Below are 14,477 nucleotides of genomic sequence, written 5' to 3'. Positions count from 1 at the left end.
GGCGTTAGGCCTATGGCTACGGTAGGATGGTCTATTGCAACGTTAATTGAATCGTGACAGTATATCAAATTTCTAGCAGTGGAATGTTAATTAATTTAGAATGAATAAGCCTCTATTTATAGATTCCTAAACCTTCTTTTACAAGAAAAATAATTAGTAATTTAAAAACCTTTTCCTAAAGGGAAACATATTTATGGTAAGAAATTAGGACAACTAAAACCCAACAATAAGCCCTAGTTTTGAATGAGTTTGAAAAATTCTATCCAACCCCTATCCCGGGTTGGGTTGGGCCGACCACATGGGCTAAGCCCATTTTGACGGCTCTAATTTTGAGTAAAGTTAATGGAATTTAGAAAAAATACATTCAAATTGTGAAGACTTTATAGAAGCATGACGAAACACAATTCCATCTTTAAAAATTTCAAATAAAGTGATTAATATTTAATTTTCACGACGGTCAAATGCCCATTTGGCATGTAAAACAAACTTGAACTTAGGATGACTTCTCGGATTTATACATTTTGGCACAGAAAAAATAGACTAAAAAGTTGCAGAAGCTAAGTGCAGCCAAGAGCCAGAAGAAATAATCAAGATGACCACTGTTCAAGTTATTTGGAATCCATCCAGGTTTTCCACCTTGAGTTGTAATGGATGTTACTACTGTCAGTATGAAAGAGCTCAAGTAGTTACCCATAGCAGTGGTCAACAGTGACAATGCACTGCACAAGCTACGCATTGCATCGGGTGATTGATCATAAAAGAACTCAAGTTGCCCAATGAAAGTAAATATCTCAGCTGCTCCCAGTATAAAATACTGCGGGATCTGCCAAAAGATACTCAGAGGTACTGCAACTGCTTCATCCACCAAATGAAGGTCTCTTGCGAGTTGTAGACGCTTGAACTCAACGATAGCAGCAGCTGACATGCACAACACAGAAAGAAAAAGTCCAATTCCTATTCGCTGTAACTTGGAAAATCCCCTTTCATTTCCGGTAAAACTCCTTGCAATTGGAACAAGGATTCTATCATAGACTGGGACCCATATAATTACACTTACAGCATCGAAAAGTGAAAGAGATGCAGGAGGAATTCTGAAGGAACCAATGGCAGTGTCCATCACCGTCCCTTGCTCCACAAATAATGTAGCCATTTGTGCATAAACAGAAGAAAAGACAATTCCAGTTGCCCATATCGGGAACATGCGGATCAAAATTTTCAGTTCCTCAACTTGAGTAACAGTACAGAGCCTCCAAGCATTGGAATAGTCTCCAGCTATGCATTCGGTGTCTGAAACTACAGCAGCTTTGTCAAGGCACCTGAGGAATAAATATAATTCTAATAAGTTGCAGCAAATTCAACATAAGTTGCAAGGAGTGTGGAAAACATACTTGGTGATTCTTTAAAGCATTTTTCAGAGAACTAGTTTTTGTTCACATATTTTATAAAAGGGAAAATACACAGGTACCCCAATCAAATCCTTGTCTTTTTTAAAGAACATCTCTTCAGTATCAGTGTAAGGACCAGGTTCTTACTTCTACAACTAAGTGTTTACAAAATTCTTTACAGTTGTATATAGTAGAGTTGCAGATTTGTTCTTTATAAACCTTCTACTCCTTCCTCGGGACATTATATCTTTTTTTCTTCAATCCTAAATATATGTTCTACATAGAATCAGGTTCCCTAAGTGAGTTATAAGATATAAAATATTAACAATATTAATTTTACTAATTATTTTTTATTCATTAGAATAACTCATAAAATAGAATGATGCAGTTGCTATCAAACCAGAAATATGTGAAACCTGAATGTAAAATATGTCTATGAATCGCTTTTAAAAGAATATCTATGAATAATTGATTGAAAAATAATAATAAATGTATCTAATGTCTTCAATGAAATAACAAAGGCGTGAGACAACTTTATCAGAAATATAAATTTCAATTACATATTCTGCATACTACAACAAAAAGATCCTAAAATATGTACCAAACAATAACTTATTTTTCTATAAAGCACCTAAAAATCGAAGTTTAACAACAATATAATAAGATTGCCTTGAAAATGCAATTACTTGTGATAAGTCCACGGGTCTATATATGAGTATATTTTATTGTATTTATATAAAATATAGCACTATTTGTGTTACTTTTTAATGATATGATGCTTCAGTATTCATGAAAAATTCAACACTCATTCAAATAGTAAAAAATAATAAATATGTTTTCATTTTCAAATTTAATTTTTTACAAAACAGAAAATAAATTAATAAAATAAGAAAAATAGACGATTCAATAACAACATTATAAACACGTTTGTGATGAGTCATGTATAATTTGCAGAAAAAAATATTACAAATTCAAACTAAAGAGAAAATAATATCTAAGACATAGAATGATTAAAATATGTTCTCTAACTAAAATCTTAATCTTATAAGAGAAATGATGATTTATACGATTTAAAAGCTCATATGCGAAAATAAGAGAATAAATATATTGCATAAAAAAAATTATAGCTGCGATAAATATCTTGTGTGATTTTCAAAGGTAAAATTATTTTACTATTACCTGTAAATTATATACTTTCATCATATTTATTGTTGAAATTTCACCTTTTAAAAAATGAAAAACTAAGGAAAAAAATAGAAAGGAGTAAAAGGAACAAATAAAGATAATAAAATAGAGAAAGGAAAAAAACCCAGTAAATATCCTGACTGAAACTACGTTATAAAAATACTCGGATAAATCTATATATCTTGAATTCCAAGAACACTTCAAATTGCATCATTAATTTAAAAAGAGACATATTTTACAATAAGAGAGAGAGAGAGAGGGACAAACAAAGAAATATTGTTAAAAATTTGAAACCTTCCGATTTAAAAAAAAAAAAATTAGTGAAGGGCAGGGGATGGAGGAGGACTATGAGATTTCTAGGAACACAAAATCAATTCTTGGCCGTTGTCGCTTTCGAGAAATTGCTGCAGACACCACACTTCATATGATTGTCTTAGAGTCTTCTGTTTCTTAACTAAAATAGTGTTCCTATATCTTCTATGCCTTTTGAAATGTATATGAAGATGAAATGATTTCATTATTCACTTGGAAAAAGATTTATTATTTTTAATTGCCTTTTCGCTTATCCTTTTCATGGTTATTTAAATGTAAGTTTCAACAGTTGTCTTCTCAATCATTCTAATTATTGTAATTGAAATGTGAATTTATTTTTCAGGTAATTAAAAATTATAATATCATGCTTTTATTTTCGTATAATATTATATATATTCAAATAATGTTCAAGTGAAGGGCAAGTTCGTAATTCAACTTGAGCTAAGGGGCTTCCCACTTATAATATAATATGATATATATATATATATTTGATTAGTGGGGGAGAAAATAATAGAGTATTAGAGAAGAGTGCTTGGATAGACTTTATTGTTTGAAGGCAGTTAACACACTAGGAATCATCTTATGATGTTTTTTTTTGGATAGGTTTCATTGATTAAAGGCTATCACTAACATCAAATTCACATTGAATTAGTTGTTATCTCGTCAAATTTTTAAGAATCACCACATACTGGATTTCTAGGATGGATTGACTTCAAAAAGGTAATTACACTACCACACTTCGTTTATGATGCTTAAATAAGTATCTAGAAAGTATTTCTGAGGAGCAACCATGGTTGATTTGAAGTATCGGATGAACCATAGGGGAACGGGTATAAATGAACGTTGTCGTGTTGGTTGGGGAAGAAGGTGAATATTAATTGGTTATTGTAATGGTCCAAACAGTTCCAATAGTCTATTTTAATCAAGGGGATTAATTGGTAAATCAAGATTTCAACCATCCATGAACATTAGGGACTTGGATGACTTGAAGACTAAGGGTGTGTTTGGTACGAAGGAAAATGTTTTCCTAGAAAATGTTTTGCTGAAAAACAAGTAAATTTTGGACTTATTTTCTCATGTTCGGTTGGTGAGTAGAAAATATTTTTTGAAAATGATTTTTAGTGTTTGATTTATGAATGAAAAATACTTTTGAGGAATATCTTTTATTTTTACTAGAATACAAAATAATTTATGAAATTGAAAATATTTTTTAAAAAATAATTTTTTTTTGGGTGGTGGTGATAAGGGGTGGGAGTAGTGGTGTGTGTGTGGGGGGGGGGGGGACGCAGAGGGAGGAGGTAGGAATGAAAAAATAAAAATTTGAAGTTGATAGTATTTAGGCTGGCCGGGGGGGGGGGGGGGGGGGAGAGGTAGGAGCTTAAAAATAAAATATTTTTAAAAAGTAAAATTAATTTTTTGGGGAGGGGTGGTGTTGGGGGCGGGGGGTAGAGGGGGAGGGTGGTCAGAAATCGGTGAAAAAATAAAATTTTGAAATTGAAAATATTTTTTAAAAAATTGATATTTTTTTTTAAAAAAATATAATTTAAAATTGGAGGAGAGCTTTAGAAAATGTTTTCCTTAGTTTTTGAAGGGAAGTGAGGAAAATGAGTTGATTTGGAAAACATTTTCCAAAACTTTTGCCCCAACCAAACATGAGAAAATTGGAAAACATTTTCCAGAAAATGTTATCCTTCATACCAAACACACTCTAAGTCTAAAACCTTAATGGCTTATGTTGAGTTGTACTGGATATGAATCGATAGATTTGAACTATATCTATGTAGATATTGTTGACCGTTTGAAGTGCCAATTGTTTGAAAAGCTAAGAGTACGTCCAAGAAAGTTTGAGTTATACACTCTTTACCCAACAACATAATTCCAAAGATGTATGAAAATGTTTTAGAATGTGAATGTATGTTTGAAAGGGCAGGCAAACGAGCGTGAAGTTCCCATCATTCATGAGTGTAATGGCTTAAATTACAATTCTAAGTATATAATAATATGATAAAAGATATTGTGATGTTGATTTCAAAGTAAGAACTTTTGGCATCATATCGATTATAAATGTCACAACTATCATATGAGCTTTATGAGAGCATAGAGGAGAAGAGTGTAAAATTAAATGTTTTCCTTAGCAGAGAAGAAAATATTATTACCTCAGTTCATCAGTGTGCAGTAGCTTTCGGCTTCCTTCAATTGCAGAGCTTTTGTCTGGGGTTTCATAAAGTAGTGTACTATCATCGGGGACAGACAAGTTCCGTTTGTGGAATGCTGCAACCAGAACCTGGTACATTCTTGTGAGAGGACTTCCCCCAGGTTTTTGAAATCTGTAGAGCGGCGTACCCAAAAAGAAACTTGCAATGGCAATGCTCATGAAAAGTGCAGGGATGCCAAACCCAAGGCCCCATCCATCATTTTCTTGAATCCACACAATCAAAGTGCTTGATATCAAAGCTCCAATGTTGATGGAGAAATAGAACCAATTGAAGAAGGATCCCTTTTTAACCCTCTCTTTTGGATCTGTGTCATCAAATTGATCAGCACCAAATGCCGAAACACATGGCTTAATCCCACCAGTTCCAACAGCAATCAGATAGAGGCCAGAAAAGAATATGGCATATTGGGCAGGAGTTGCTGAAGGGCACACAGAACCCACACATTCAGGGGGCTTAAAAGCTAGAATTGAAGCTGATAGTGTCAATGTGCACATTCCCTATATAACCAATCAACAACACAAAAATCATGAAATAAGATGTGTAAGTCCAGCAGAAAGAAAGACTGCAAGAAGAGGATAGTTTTGTAATTCACTGTTGCACTAATTCTGGAGCAAAGATAAAATCCCAATTACAAAGGAGAGATATGTTCCGGTTCAAAAGTCAAGACATGTATTTACTCTCTCATTTAACTTGCTATATCAGTAAAGATGAGACCTTTAACCACAAGAGTTCAAAACAGAAAAGGCATTGAGCAGATAGCTACTATCTTTCTTCCTTATCACATTCTTACTTTTCCCCAACTTTAGCTTGTTTAAAACTTGTAAAATATCACACACTTCACAAAGTTGTTATAAGTTCCATATGATGAATTCAATAGCTAATTTAAAATAGTATTAGGATAGTGTATACAATAGACCCATGTGGTTCAGCCCTTCTCCGGACCCACACATAGCGGGAGCTTAGTGCACTGGGCTGCCCTTCTCTAAATAAATGATTCTCTTTGGATCTTTCATAAAAGGAAATTGGCACTTAAATAGTTTTCCAGGAAAGTGGCTCTACCTTCCTCAAAGTTGCAACCTATGTTACTCGGTCTCTCTGAAAAAGTCGATGAGTACGTGTCGGGCCCTCCAAAAGTAGTGCATTTTTGGAGGATCCAACACTGGTGCATCAACTGTTTTGCAGAGTTGGCGCAACATAGGTTGCAACAACCAATACATACACCTGGAACCAAGGTCAAATATTTGGTGCCACAGTTGCACCCACCAATTATAAAACAAACGAAAGAGGTTAAATATGTATCACGTCTATTTAATGTTAATATCTCACTAGGTAATATCCGAAGTGACTAACTTATTCCAAACCAATAGAATAGGCAGGGTCACTTCTACCTTTTACAGAATATCTAAAGTTAGAACTTGCAAAAATTAAGTAGAGCAAAACCATTTTAGGATTTAAACTGAATACTAACATTCAAATACACCATGAAAACACAGTAGAAATGCTCATGTAAAATAATAAAAAACTGATAGTAGCCTTGCACATCCATTAACCAAGAAATAGTACATTTCCATTGTCCTCATAATTTCATCCCTATTGCATATGATGTTTTGCAGGTACATGAATTCACTTGAATTGGCCCACAACTTCAACAAATAGTAAGCACCTTGGCATTCACTCATCACTTCCTGATGGTTGGTACGTGGGGGAATGGATGTTGGAACAAATTAAGAATCCTACTATCTTTGGGAAAAATCTCTTCAAATGAGTGAAAAGTTGAAACATACCTCACCATCGTCGTCAAATGCAACATTTTCCAAATATGAGTATCAACAAACTTAGGGGGCTAAATTTCATGAATAATATGGGAAGTAATATCCTCTGATAAAAAATGGGAATGTATAGCAGCCTTACATGAAACATCGTCCAGGACCTCCGGTACATTCATGACATCTTCTTCAATAGGAAAATTATCTGACGCTATAAAGTAAAGTACACCCAATATGGTCCAATTATCAAACCAAAAGTTAGAGGATCCCGTGTTAATTTTTTTACCAAATTCAATGCTCAATCAACTCTCTTGCCTCTTAATATTTTACGCTATACATGAGAACCTTATTCCATGGAACAATAATCGAGTGAAGATTTTTATAATATTTTATCACTCATAAAAGAGATCCTCTAAGGAGAACTCTTCTTGTTGATACCAGTAAAGATGAGAACTCTTCATCCTATACTCTTTGCACCAATTCCTCTGATGGCTTATTATGGATATAAACTCCAATCTTCTCTTCACTTATGGCCCGAGACATCTTCATACTCAAATAATACCTCTATAATTCAATAAAGAGAATCCGTTGAATAGAAAATTATGGTATCAACCGCATATGCTAAATAATTGATTTTTGGACTCCATTTTGGCATAGAAAAATCACAGACCATTAAGTTTTCATATAATGCATTTAAACTCCTAGAAAATACTTCGACAGAAAGAATAAAAAGATCTTGAGATAGGGAATCACCTTGCTTCACACCTTTTGAAGATTAAAAGAATCCATAAGATTGTCCATTCTGAAAAATCGAAAACCAGTTGTTTGAAAATATTCTCGTGACCATGTCAATAAAGCTCTCTCGAGATTCCATTTTATGCAAGACGTTTGAAGGAAAAATCCAAGATGCTTTATTGTGACTTTTATCTATATTCAATTTAATAACCACTTTAGCAGACTTATCTCTCTTCCTTTAGAATTGAGAAAGAAGAAAAACCTTCTTCGTATTTCAGTATGTCCTTAAAGAAATAAAATATTTTATTTCTATAATTACACTAGGAAAAGGAAAAATAGAGTATTTTAATCATGTTTCTTGTGATTAAGAGACTGGCTACATTATTGTTGTCCCCAATATCCTCCATCCTAGATTGATATGAAATATCTTCCCTTTCCAAAATAGTAAATGGCGTTGTAGTTAAATTAGAAGTATTAGCTTCATTCCTTTAGGGAGTCATCTGGTAAAGTCACCACATTATTATTAGTATCACTTTAGTTTTCGTTTTCTACTCTATATCAGCTATTGGAGCAAGAGGATCATTTGTTGGTAAAAAAACAACTCCTTATCTTTTGAACCATCAGATTTATAAGCAGCAATCCGTTGATCAGTTGCACCATCAACCTTCTTATTAGTCTCAGCCTTATCCTAAACCTGCTTCCTTTAAGGATTGCTCACAATTTCAATTGGTTCAGCCGTATCAATAGAAGGTACATCATCTAACCTACCAGTTTGTTCTTCATTCTAATCCACAATCAATTTTTCGGTGTAACCTACCAGTGGTGTTTGCAATATTTGGGCAAATAATCATAATGTGCTTTTATTCATTTTGATCTGACTTTACCGATGACAATGTCACAACAATCAATCTACACTTTTTTGTAAAATCTCCAAGCTAATCAACCTCAGCTAAGTCGAGTTTGATTATTTGTAGCCATTTGCACCTTCAAAGGTTTCCCGAGAGCTGATGCAAGAGAAATACCGACTCTTCAGCAGATAAATCAAGAGGTAGTCCAGAAACGAAATATATGCAACTGCAATGGCGTTCTTCATCTGAATCAAACTAAGGATTTCACTTTAACATTGGTAAAATATCTTTAAACTTGAGATAGAACACCGGTTTGGCTAGCACATTAACTTAGTCCTCTAAAAGTTCTATCACCACAAAATGATTTCTTAAGAAACTTATCGTACAATCAACCTTGATCATATTGAATTGGAATGATCTTCCTTAAATCTTTGAGTTACGACCATGTACATGAAATTTACCAATAACATCTTATTGTAAATTTTCCTTGATGAAGTCGATCAAAACTCTGTCTGAATCCCACATCATAGTAGGTTCGTTGTGCAGATACACAACAAATTTGAGTGGAATAAGTTGCACGGGTTATAGCATTGAAGGGTTTAAGGAGTGAAGCATCAGAATTTCGGTTAGGAGGCTGAACACAACCTCAAGAGAAATGGAAAAATGACAAAATATGAATATTCAAGTCACAGAAAGAAATTTTATAATCATCTCACAAGCAATAAGTTTAAAATTTTGTTTAAAATGAAGCTGAGATATTTACCACGAAGTAGATAATAGAGAAGGTAGCAATTGTCCGATATCTTCCCCAGTATGCATCTGCCAGTACTGCCCCAATAAGGGGCATTAGGTAACACGTGCCTTGCCAAGTTGTGACATTTCTAGCAGCTGAGACATTTCCCTCATGTAACTTCTTGGTAAGATAGGTAACAAGATTAACAGAAATACCATAAAACGCCAAACGTTCACAACATTCATTACCTGAGACCAAGATCCACAACCAAATCAATACCAAAACAGGTAAAAAGAGAAGAAAATAAATGGGCAATTTGACTAATGCATACCAAGAATAAAAGGGCAAGCTCTCCAGTTCCCCGTCTCACTTTTTAAAACAGGATTACCATTGATATCAACAGAACCATCTCTAGTGTACATTCCACTATCCTCATTCTACAAATAGGAATTTTTTTAAGAATAGCAAAAAAAATAACTTGCAAGTAATCACATTTGCATAATGCATAAGTAGCCCCAACCTATGCCCGAAATCTCACAAACACACTTATACTATACTAAAGTCCTACTATCTTCTGAGCCAGCGCATGTTCGAAAAATTTTTCAAGCTAATTCCACGTACGCCGAAAAAAAGATAAAAAATTATTTATAAAATAAGTTTAGGAGTAATAGAATCTTGGTATAGTATAAATGTGTCCCTGAATTTCAAGCATAGATTTGAGATACTTATGCATTTTCCCAATTGTATATGATTAACTTTCAAATACAGTTGTAGTGCAAATAATTTGCTATAATGTATATGTTAGAGTAACTAAAATGAACTATACAAGTCATTGCATTATTGCATTTATAAAAATAAAATGAAGGAATATTCATAGAAATCTCAGATTTAGCAAATTCATATAGTTTCAACTAACTAATCCTTAATGAGAAGGTTCTTCTTACTTCATTAATTGAAATTTTTGTGAACAAAATAAAATACTATAGTAATTATGATCAAATACAATTCTAACTCCAACTTGGGAAATTTCAAATAAAGCAATGGTCACTTACAGAGTGATTAAAAATGAATTATGAAGTAAAGAAAGAGAAATTAGAACCTGATGAATACCACCATCTCGTAGAAGAGATATTTCATCTGTTTGAGTACCCATTGGATCTCACAATTTACTAAAAATTGAGATATTTGTTGAATCTACAAAGGGAAATGGCAGAAGAGCAAAAATGGGTCAACTGACAGAGAAGTTGAATAGGCCAAAAAGATATTGTTCCCTCTCATTTTAATATTTTGGGTCAGTTTGAAGATGCATATACAGTCATACTTTGATCTCATTTCAAATCATATTGATCTATACTTAGTCAAACCCAATTATCACTTTTGACATCAAGTTTAGTCTCTGCTTCAGTTTTAAAGATATATATATATATATATCAATTTATGGGATACATCTACTTTTTGAGAGGTAAAACTTTTATATATCATTTAAATATTTAGGATTGTCAATTATTGTAACTTATACACTAGTATCACCGGTGTAGTTTATAAATATATAAATGAGAAGTACTATATAATCAGAAAATTTGGCCAGAATTTGACCAGAAAATTTTATAAATTATAATCTTTTTTGTTTTAAAATAATTCGATCTTTTTTTTCATCTTTTAGTAAAAGATATTAAAGATAAAAAGATAAAAATATTTTTAAAAAAGTAAAATTATTTCATTCTGACCAAATTTTTCTAGCAAAAAAAGAATTTTTCCATATAAATTTCATTTCAAAAAATTTAAAAATTTTATGTGTATATTTATGATCAAACTTAAATTGTTTGATACACGAAACACCAAAATGTTACATAAAATGAGATATAAAAATTATGTAATTTAAATTCTTCAAACATAAAACTATGTAAAATGAAGAAAAATATTCTTAGTTGATTATTTAGTTTTAAAATATTTATCATGATTAATAATTTGGTTGAAAAATTCTCTTATTATAATTAAACGGATTAAAACTTAAAACTATCTTATTTCAATGAATATTTTAATTCTTTTCCCTTTTTAACAAATTATTTTCCTAATGTTGATTTTCCTTTAGGAGTAATGCATGAGTATTCCTAAATTATGATCCAAACCTCTGGAACATATTTAAATTTAATTAGGATCAAACTATTTTAAAATGAAATAATCCCCCCCCCCCCCCTTAACTCCAAAAGCTGACGTGACAAAGAGAAAAATGTGCATATGCAAGTGAAGACCGTATCTTTTTCTAATTCGGCAAAATACATAAATATGTTATTTAATTTGGTCTTATTTCACATTTATATTCTCAACTTTGAGTATGCATCAGTAGATACTTAACCTCATATAAAGTTGAACAAACGAAAACATGAATCCTGTGTGGCATAATTCTTACAGGACACCACGTAGGATGCAAATTACCATGTATGATGTCATGTCAGACATGTGTGTCTTTTTGTTCCATCTTAATACAAGTTTGAGTGTCTACCTGTGCATATTCAAAGTTGAAAAACATAAATGTAAAATGATGTAAAATTAAATGACATATTTATGTATTATGCCTTTAGAATTAGTTAGTACACATAATTGACCTTTTTTTTTTAGTTTTTAAAAGGAAAAAAAGTTTGAAATACATTTAAACTTTGACCAAAATTGTTGTAACAATCTCAAACTTTGGATAGAATCTATCACCCCTTGCACTATTTAGTGGTGTATTTTAAAGATACATAATTGTTCAGCTGGACAAGTTACTATTATAATGATGTAATATTTATGATGTCGACGTGGACAATTATATATCTCTAAAATACACTATTAAATAGTGGAGAGGGTAATAAGTCATGCCTAAAATTTGAGATTGTTACAATAATTTCAATCAAAGTTCAATATATTTCAAATCTTTTTCCTTTATAAAACATACAAGTATTAATCTTGTTTTATGTTTTCTTTTATTAAAAAAAAAAATTGAAATATATTCCAAAAATATGTTTGAAACATCAATTCAAATTTTACTCTAATCTTCAAATATTTTTGAAAAAATATTTAAATGTTTATGATCAACTGCTGATTATAAAAACTCAATTTTTTAAAAAATTAACTTCAAAATCTTTCGCCAAGTAGAAGCTAGTCTAATGAAAAGAAGAGGAAAGTGATGTGCTTTGTTATAAATAAATATAAATAAAGAGAAGTGGAAGAGGGCATTGTAAATTGCAATAAATTAGTTTAGAGGGCACGTTTCTTCCAATAATTGTCCATCCACTACACTCTTACCTAATTATTTCACTTAAATAATTCCTCATGTTTTTTTTTTAATTTTGTTTTTTTTTTTGTTTTGGAATAATATTTTATTCTGTCCACTCCATCATCAGAATTATCAAGTGCTCAACCACTAAAATAAGCTCGAAGGAAAAATATAATTTAAAAAAAGTTTTATAATTTAAACAAATTATATAATTATAAATTATTTTATATTATAAGAAGAAAGAAATATTAAATTAAGTTATGGAATAGTTTGGCAGCTAACAAAGAAACAATATATTTATATATTACTAGGTAAATTATTCGTACTTCGCACGGAATTAAATTATATTATTAAGCTCACATCGATCATTCAGTAATGTCCGGATTTTCGATATATACACTACATTGTCAAGATCATTTCATCTTAAGGCAATTCAAAATCTTAAAAGTGCTATATTTTTTTTACTTTTAATTTTTTTATACAAAATTTATAAGTCATTGAGTTATTTTAATTATAAGAAAGAAGTCTAAGAAATTTCCATGGTCAGAAGTAATGAAATTTTCTAAATTACAAGAACTTATAAAGAGCAACATCAGATGTTAAAGAAGAGACCAAAAAGTCTCGAACAACAACACTCCCAAGTAAAGTGGAATATCATGTCCATACAAAAACATAATCAACTAATTCAAATGAAGCACCTTCGGCTCCTTTTTTATGACCCTAGAATTGTTAGTATCATAAATATTTTTCTCATCGTCTCAGAATAGTCATCACTATTGCTTAGGTTTTATATCACCAGCCCAACTTATTTGGAATTGAATCATGGTTATTGTTATGGTTATAGTGTAATTATCAACCAAGCAGTAGGCGACATCATTCATAACTGGATATTCTAAACCAAAGTTTTTACACATAACATAAAGACATAATACATATATTGGACCCTAACTTGGCTTCAAATTTTAACTTTGACCTCAACTTTCATAGTGCACAAATAGGCACTTTAACTATCCCATATTTTAATAAATAAACAAGCGATTCATACCTGGCAAAATGCATGAAATGCACGCATTCTACGCGAGTGAGGGGTAATTTTCGAGGCCCACAAAGGTAAAAAAATGCTGAAATGACAATTCTACTCTTAATGAATCTCTTTTATATTAATTAAAATTAATTTTAATTTTTTTTAAGTTTCAAAATGACATATAAGATACTTTTTTTTAAAAAGACATGTAAAATGTTTATTTAGTTGACAGTCACTGATTGGCTCACCAATACACGTGGGAGCGTTTGATTTCATGCTTTTTGGCTCCAAAAATCATGTGTTTATTTATTGAAAGATAGGATAGTTAAAGTGCCTATTTGTGCACAATGAAAGTTTGAGGTCAAAGGTAAAAATTGAAGCCAAATTTAGGGTCCAATATATGTATTATGCCTAACATAAAATCTCAAAGCATAATTTTCTGAGTGCTTGAACTCACAAATATCCACAAATAATAATAAAGACAACCTTACTTTCCTAACAATCACGCATGTTGTTTCACATATATATCAAAAAGATAGTCTATCGGTTTGTATCCAAATTTAAGGTTCACAAATTTAATTGAAAGAAACAAAAAAAAAAGAGTTATTACTTCTTTATCTCAAAAGAAAGAATTATCACTATGGCAAAAATGATCTTTAGCAACAATTATAAATGTCCATAGAAAAAGTCCATATAACAACATTGAATGTAATGACAATTAATTAATGTAGGTAAATTAAAGGCTCTAGCACTCTTCGTTACTGTGAATATTCATTGTCGATAAAAAATATTTTTGCTTTAGTGTATTTTGGACATTTATTTGTCTCGAGAAAACTTGAACTCTTATTATGCCTAAAAAGAAGAGACGAAGAAATATGACAAATTAGTTAACTTGCGATAAAAGAAGTGAACTGACTGTCTCTATACTGATATTCTAGGAAGGGTGCAATGACATATAAAATGTTTGTACCTAAGAATGAGCAATCAAAATAATATACTAACTATGGCAAAGAAGAG

At 31.5% G+C, this 14,477-nt stretch overlaps 1 protein-coding gene across 2 annotated transcripts; it reads right to left on the bottom strand.

Moving 5' to 3' along the window:
• Positions 1-396: 396 nt before the first annotated feature.
• LOC101252061 (protein NRT1/ PTR FAMILY 8.3-like) lies at positions 397-10,552 on the bottom strand. 2 transcript variants are annotated; one of them, XM_004252238.5, is made up of 5 exons: positions 10,280-10,552; positions 9,512-9,617; positions 9,211-9,428; positions 5,039-5,595; positions 397-1,316 (listed from the first exon to the last, which is right to left on the bottom strand). In XM_004252238.5, exons 1-5 carry the CDS (start codon positions 10,331-10,333, stop codon positions 494-496), a joined length of 1,758 nt encoding a protein of 585 aa, XP_004252286.1. In that variant the 5' UTR covers positions 10,334-10,552; the 3' UTR covers positions 397-493. The 2 variants fall into 2 exon arrangements, with proteins under 2 accessions (XP_004252286.1, XP_010314236.1); XM_010315934.4 differs by lacking the exon at positions 9,512-9,617 and having other exon boundaries at positions 10,280-10,550.
• Positions 10,553-14,477: the final 3,925 nt, after the last annotated feature.

The sequence above is a fragment of the Solanum lycopersicum genome, chromosome 12 (assembly GCF_036512215.1).
Source record: "Solanum lycopersicum chromosome 12, SLM_r2.1".
Classification (NCBI taxonomy): Eukaryota; Viridiplantae; Streptophyta; class Magnoliopsida; order Solanales; family Solanaceae; genus Solanum; species Solanum lycopersicum.
Note: the sequence above shows the minus strand (reverse complement) of the source record. Positions and strands in the feature narration are given on the sequence as shown.

Bases quoted from the DNA above. Each gene is read 5' to 3' on its own strand.
- LOC101252061 (XM_004252238.5), bottom strand. From the start codon at position 10,333: ATGGGTACTCAAACAGATGAAATATCTCTTCTACGAGATGGTGGTATT. The intron at 5,596-9,210 runs GTAAATATCTCA...TTGGTTATATAG, and splicing joins TCTCTATTATCTACTTCGTG to GGAATGTGCACATTGACACT. The intron at 1,317-5,038 runs GTAATAATATTT...TTTATTCCTCAG, and splicing joins CTGCACACTGATGAACTGAG to GTGCCTTGACAAAGCTGCTG.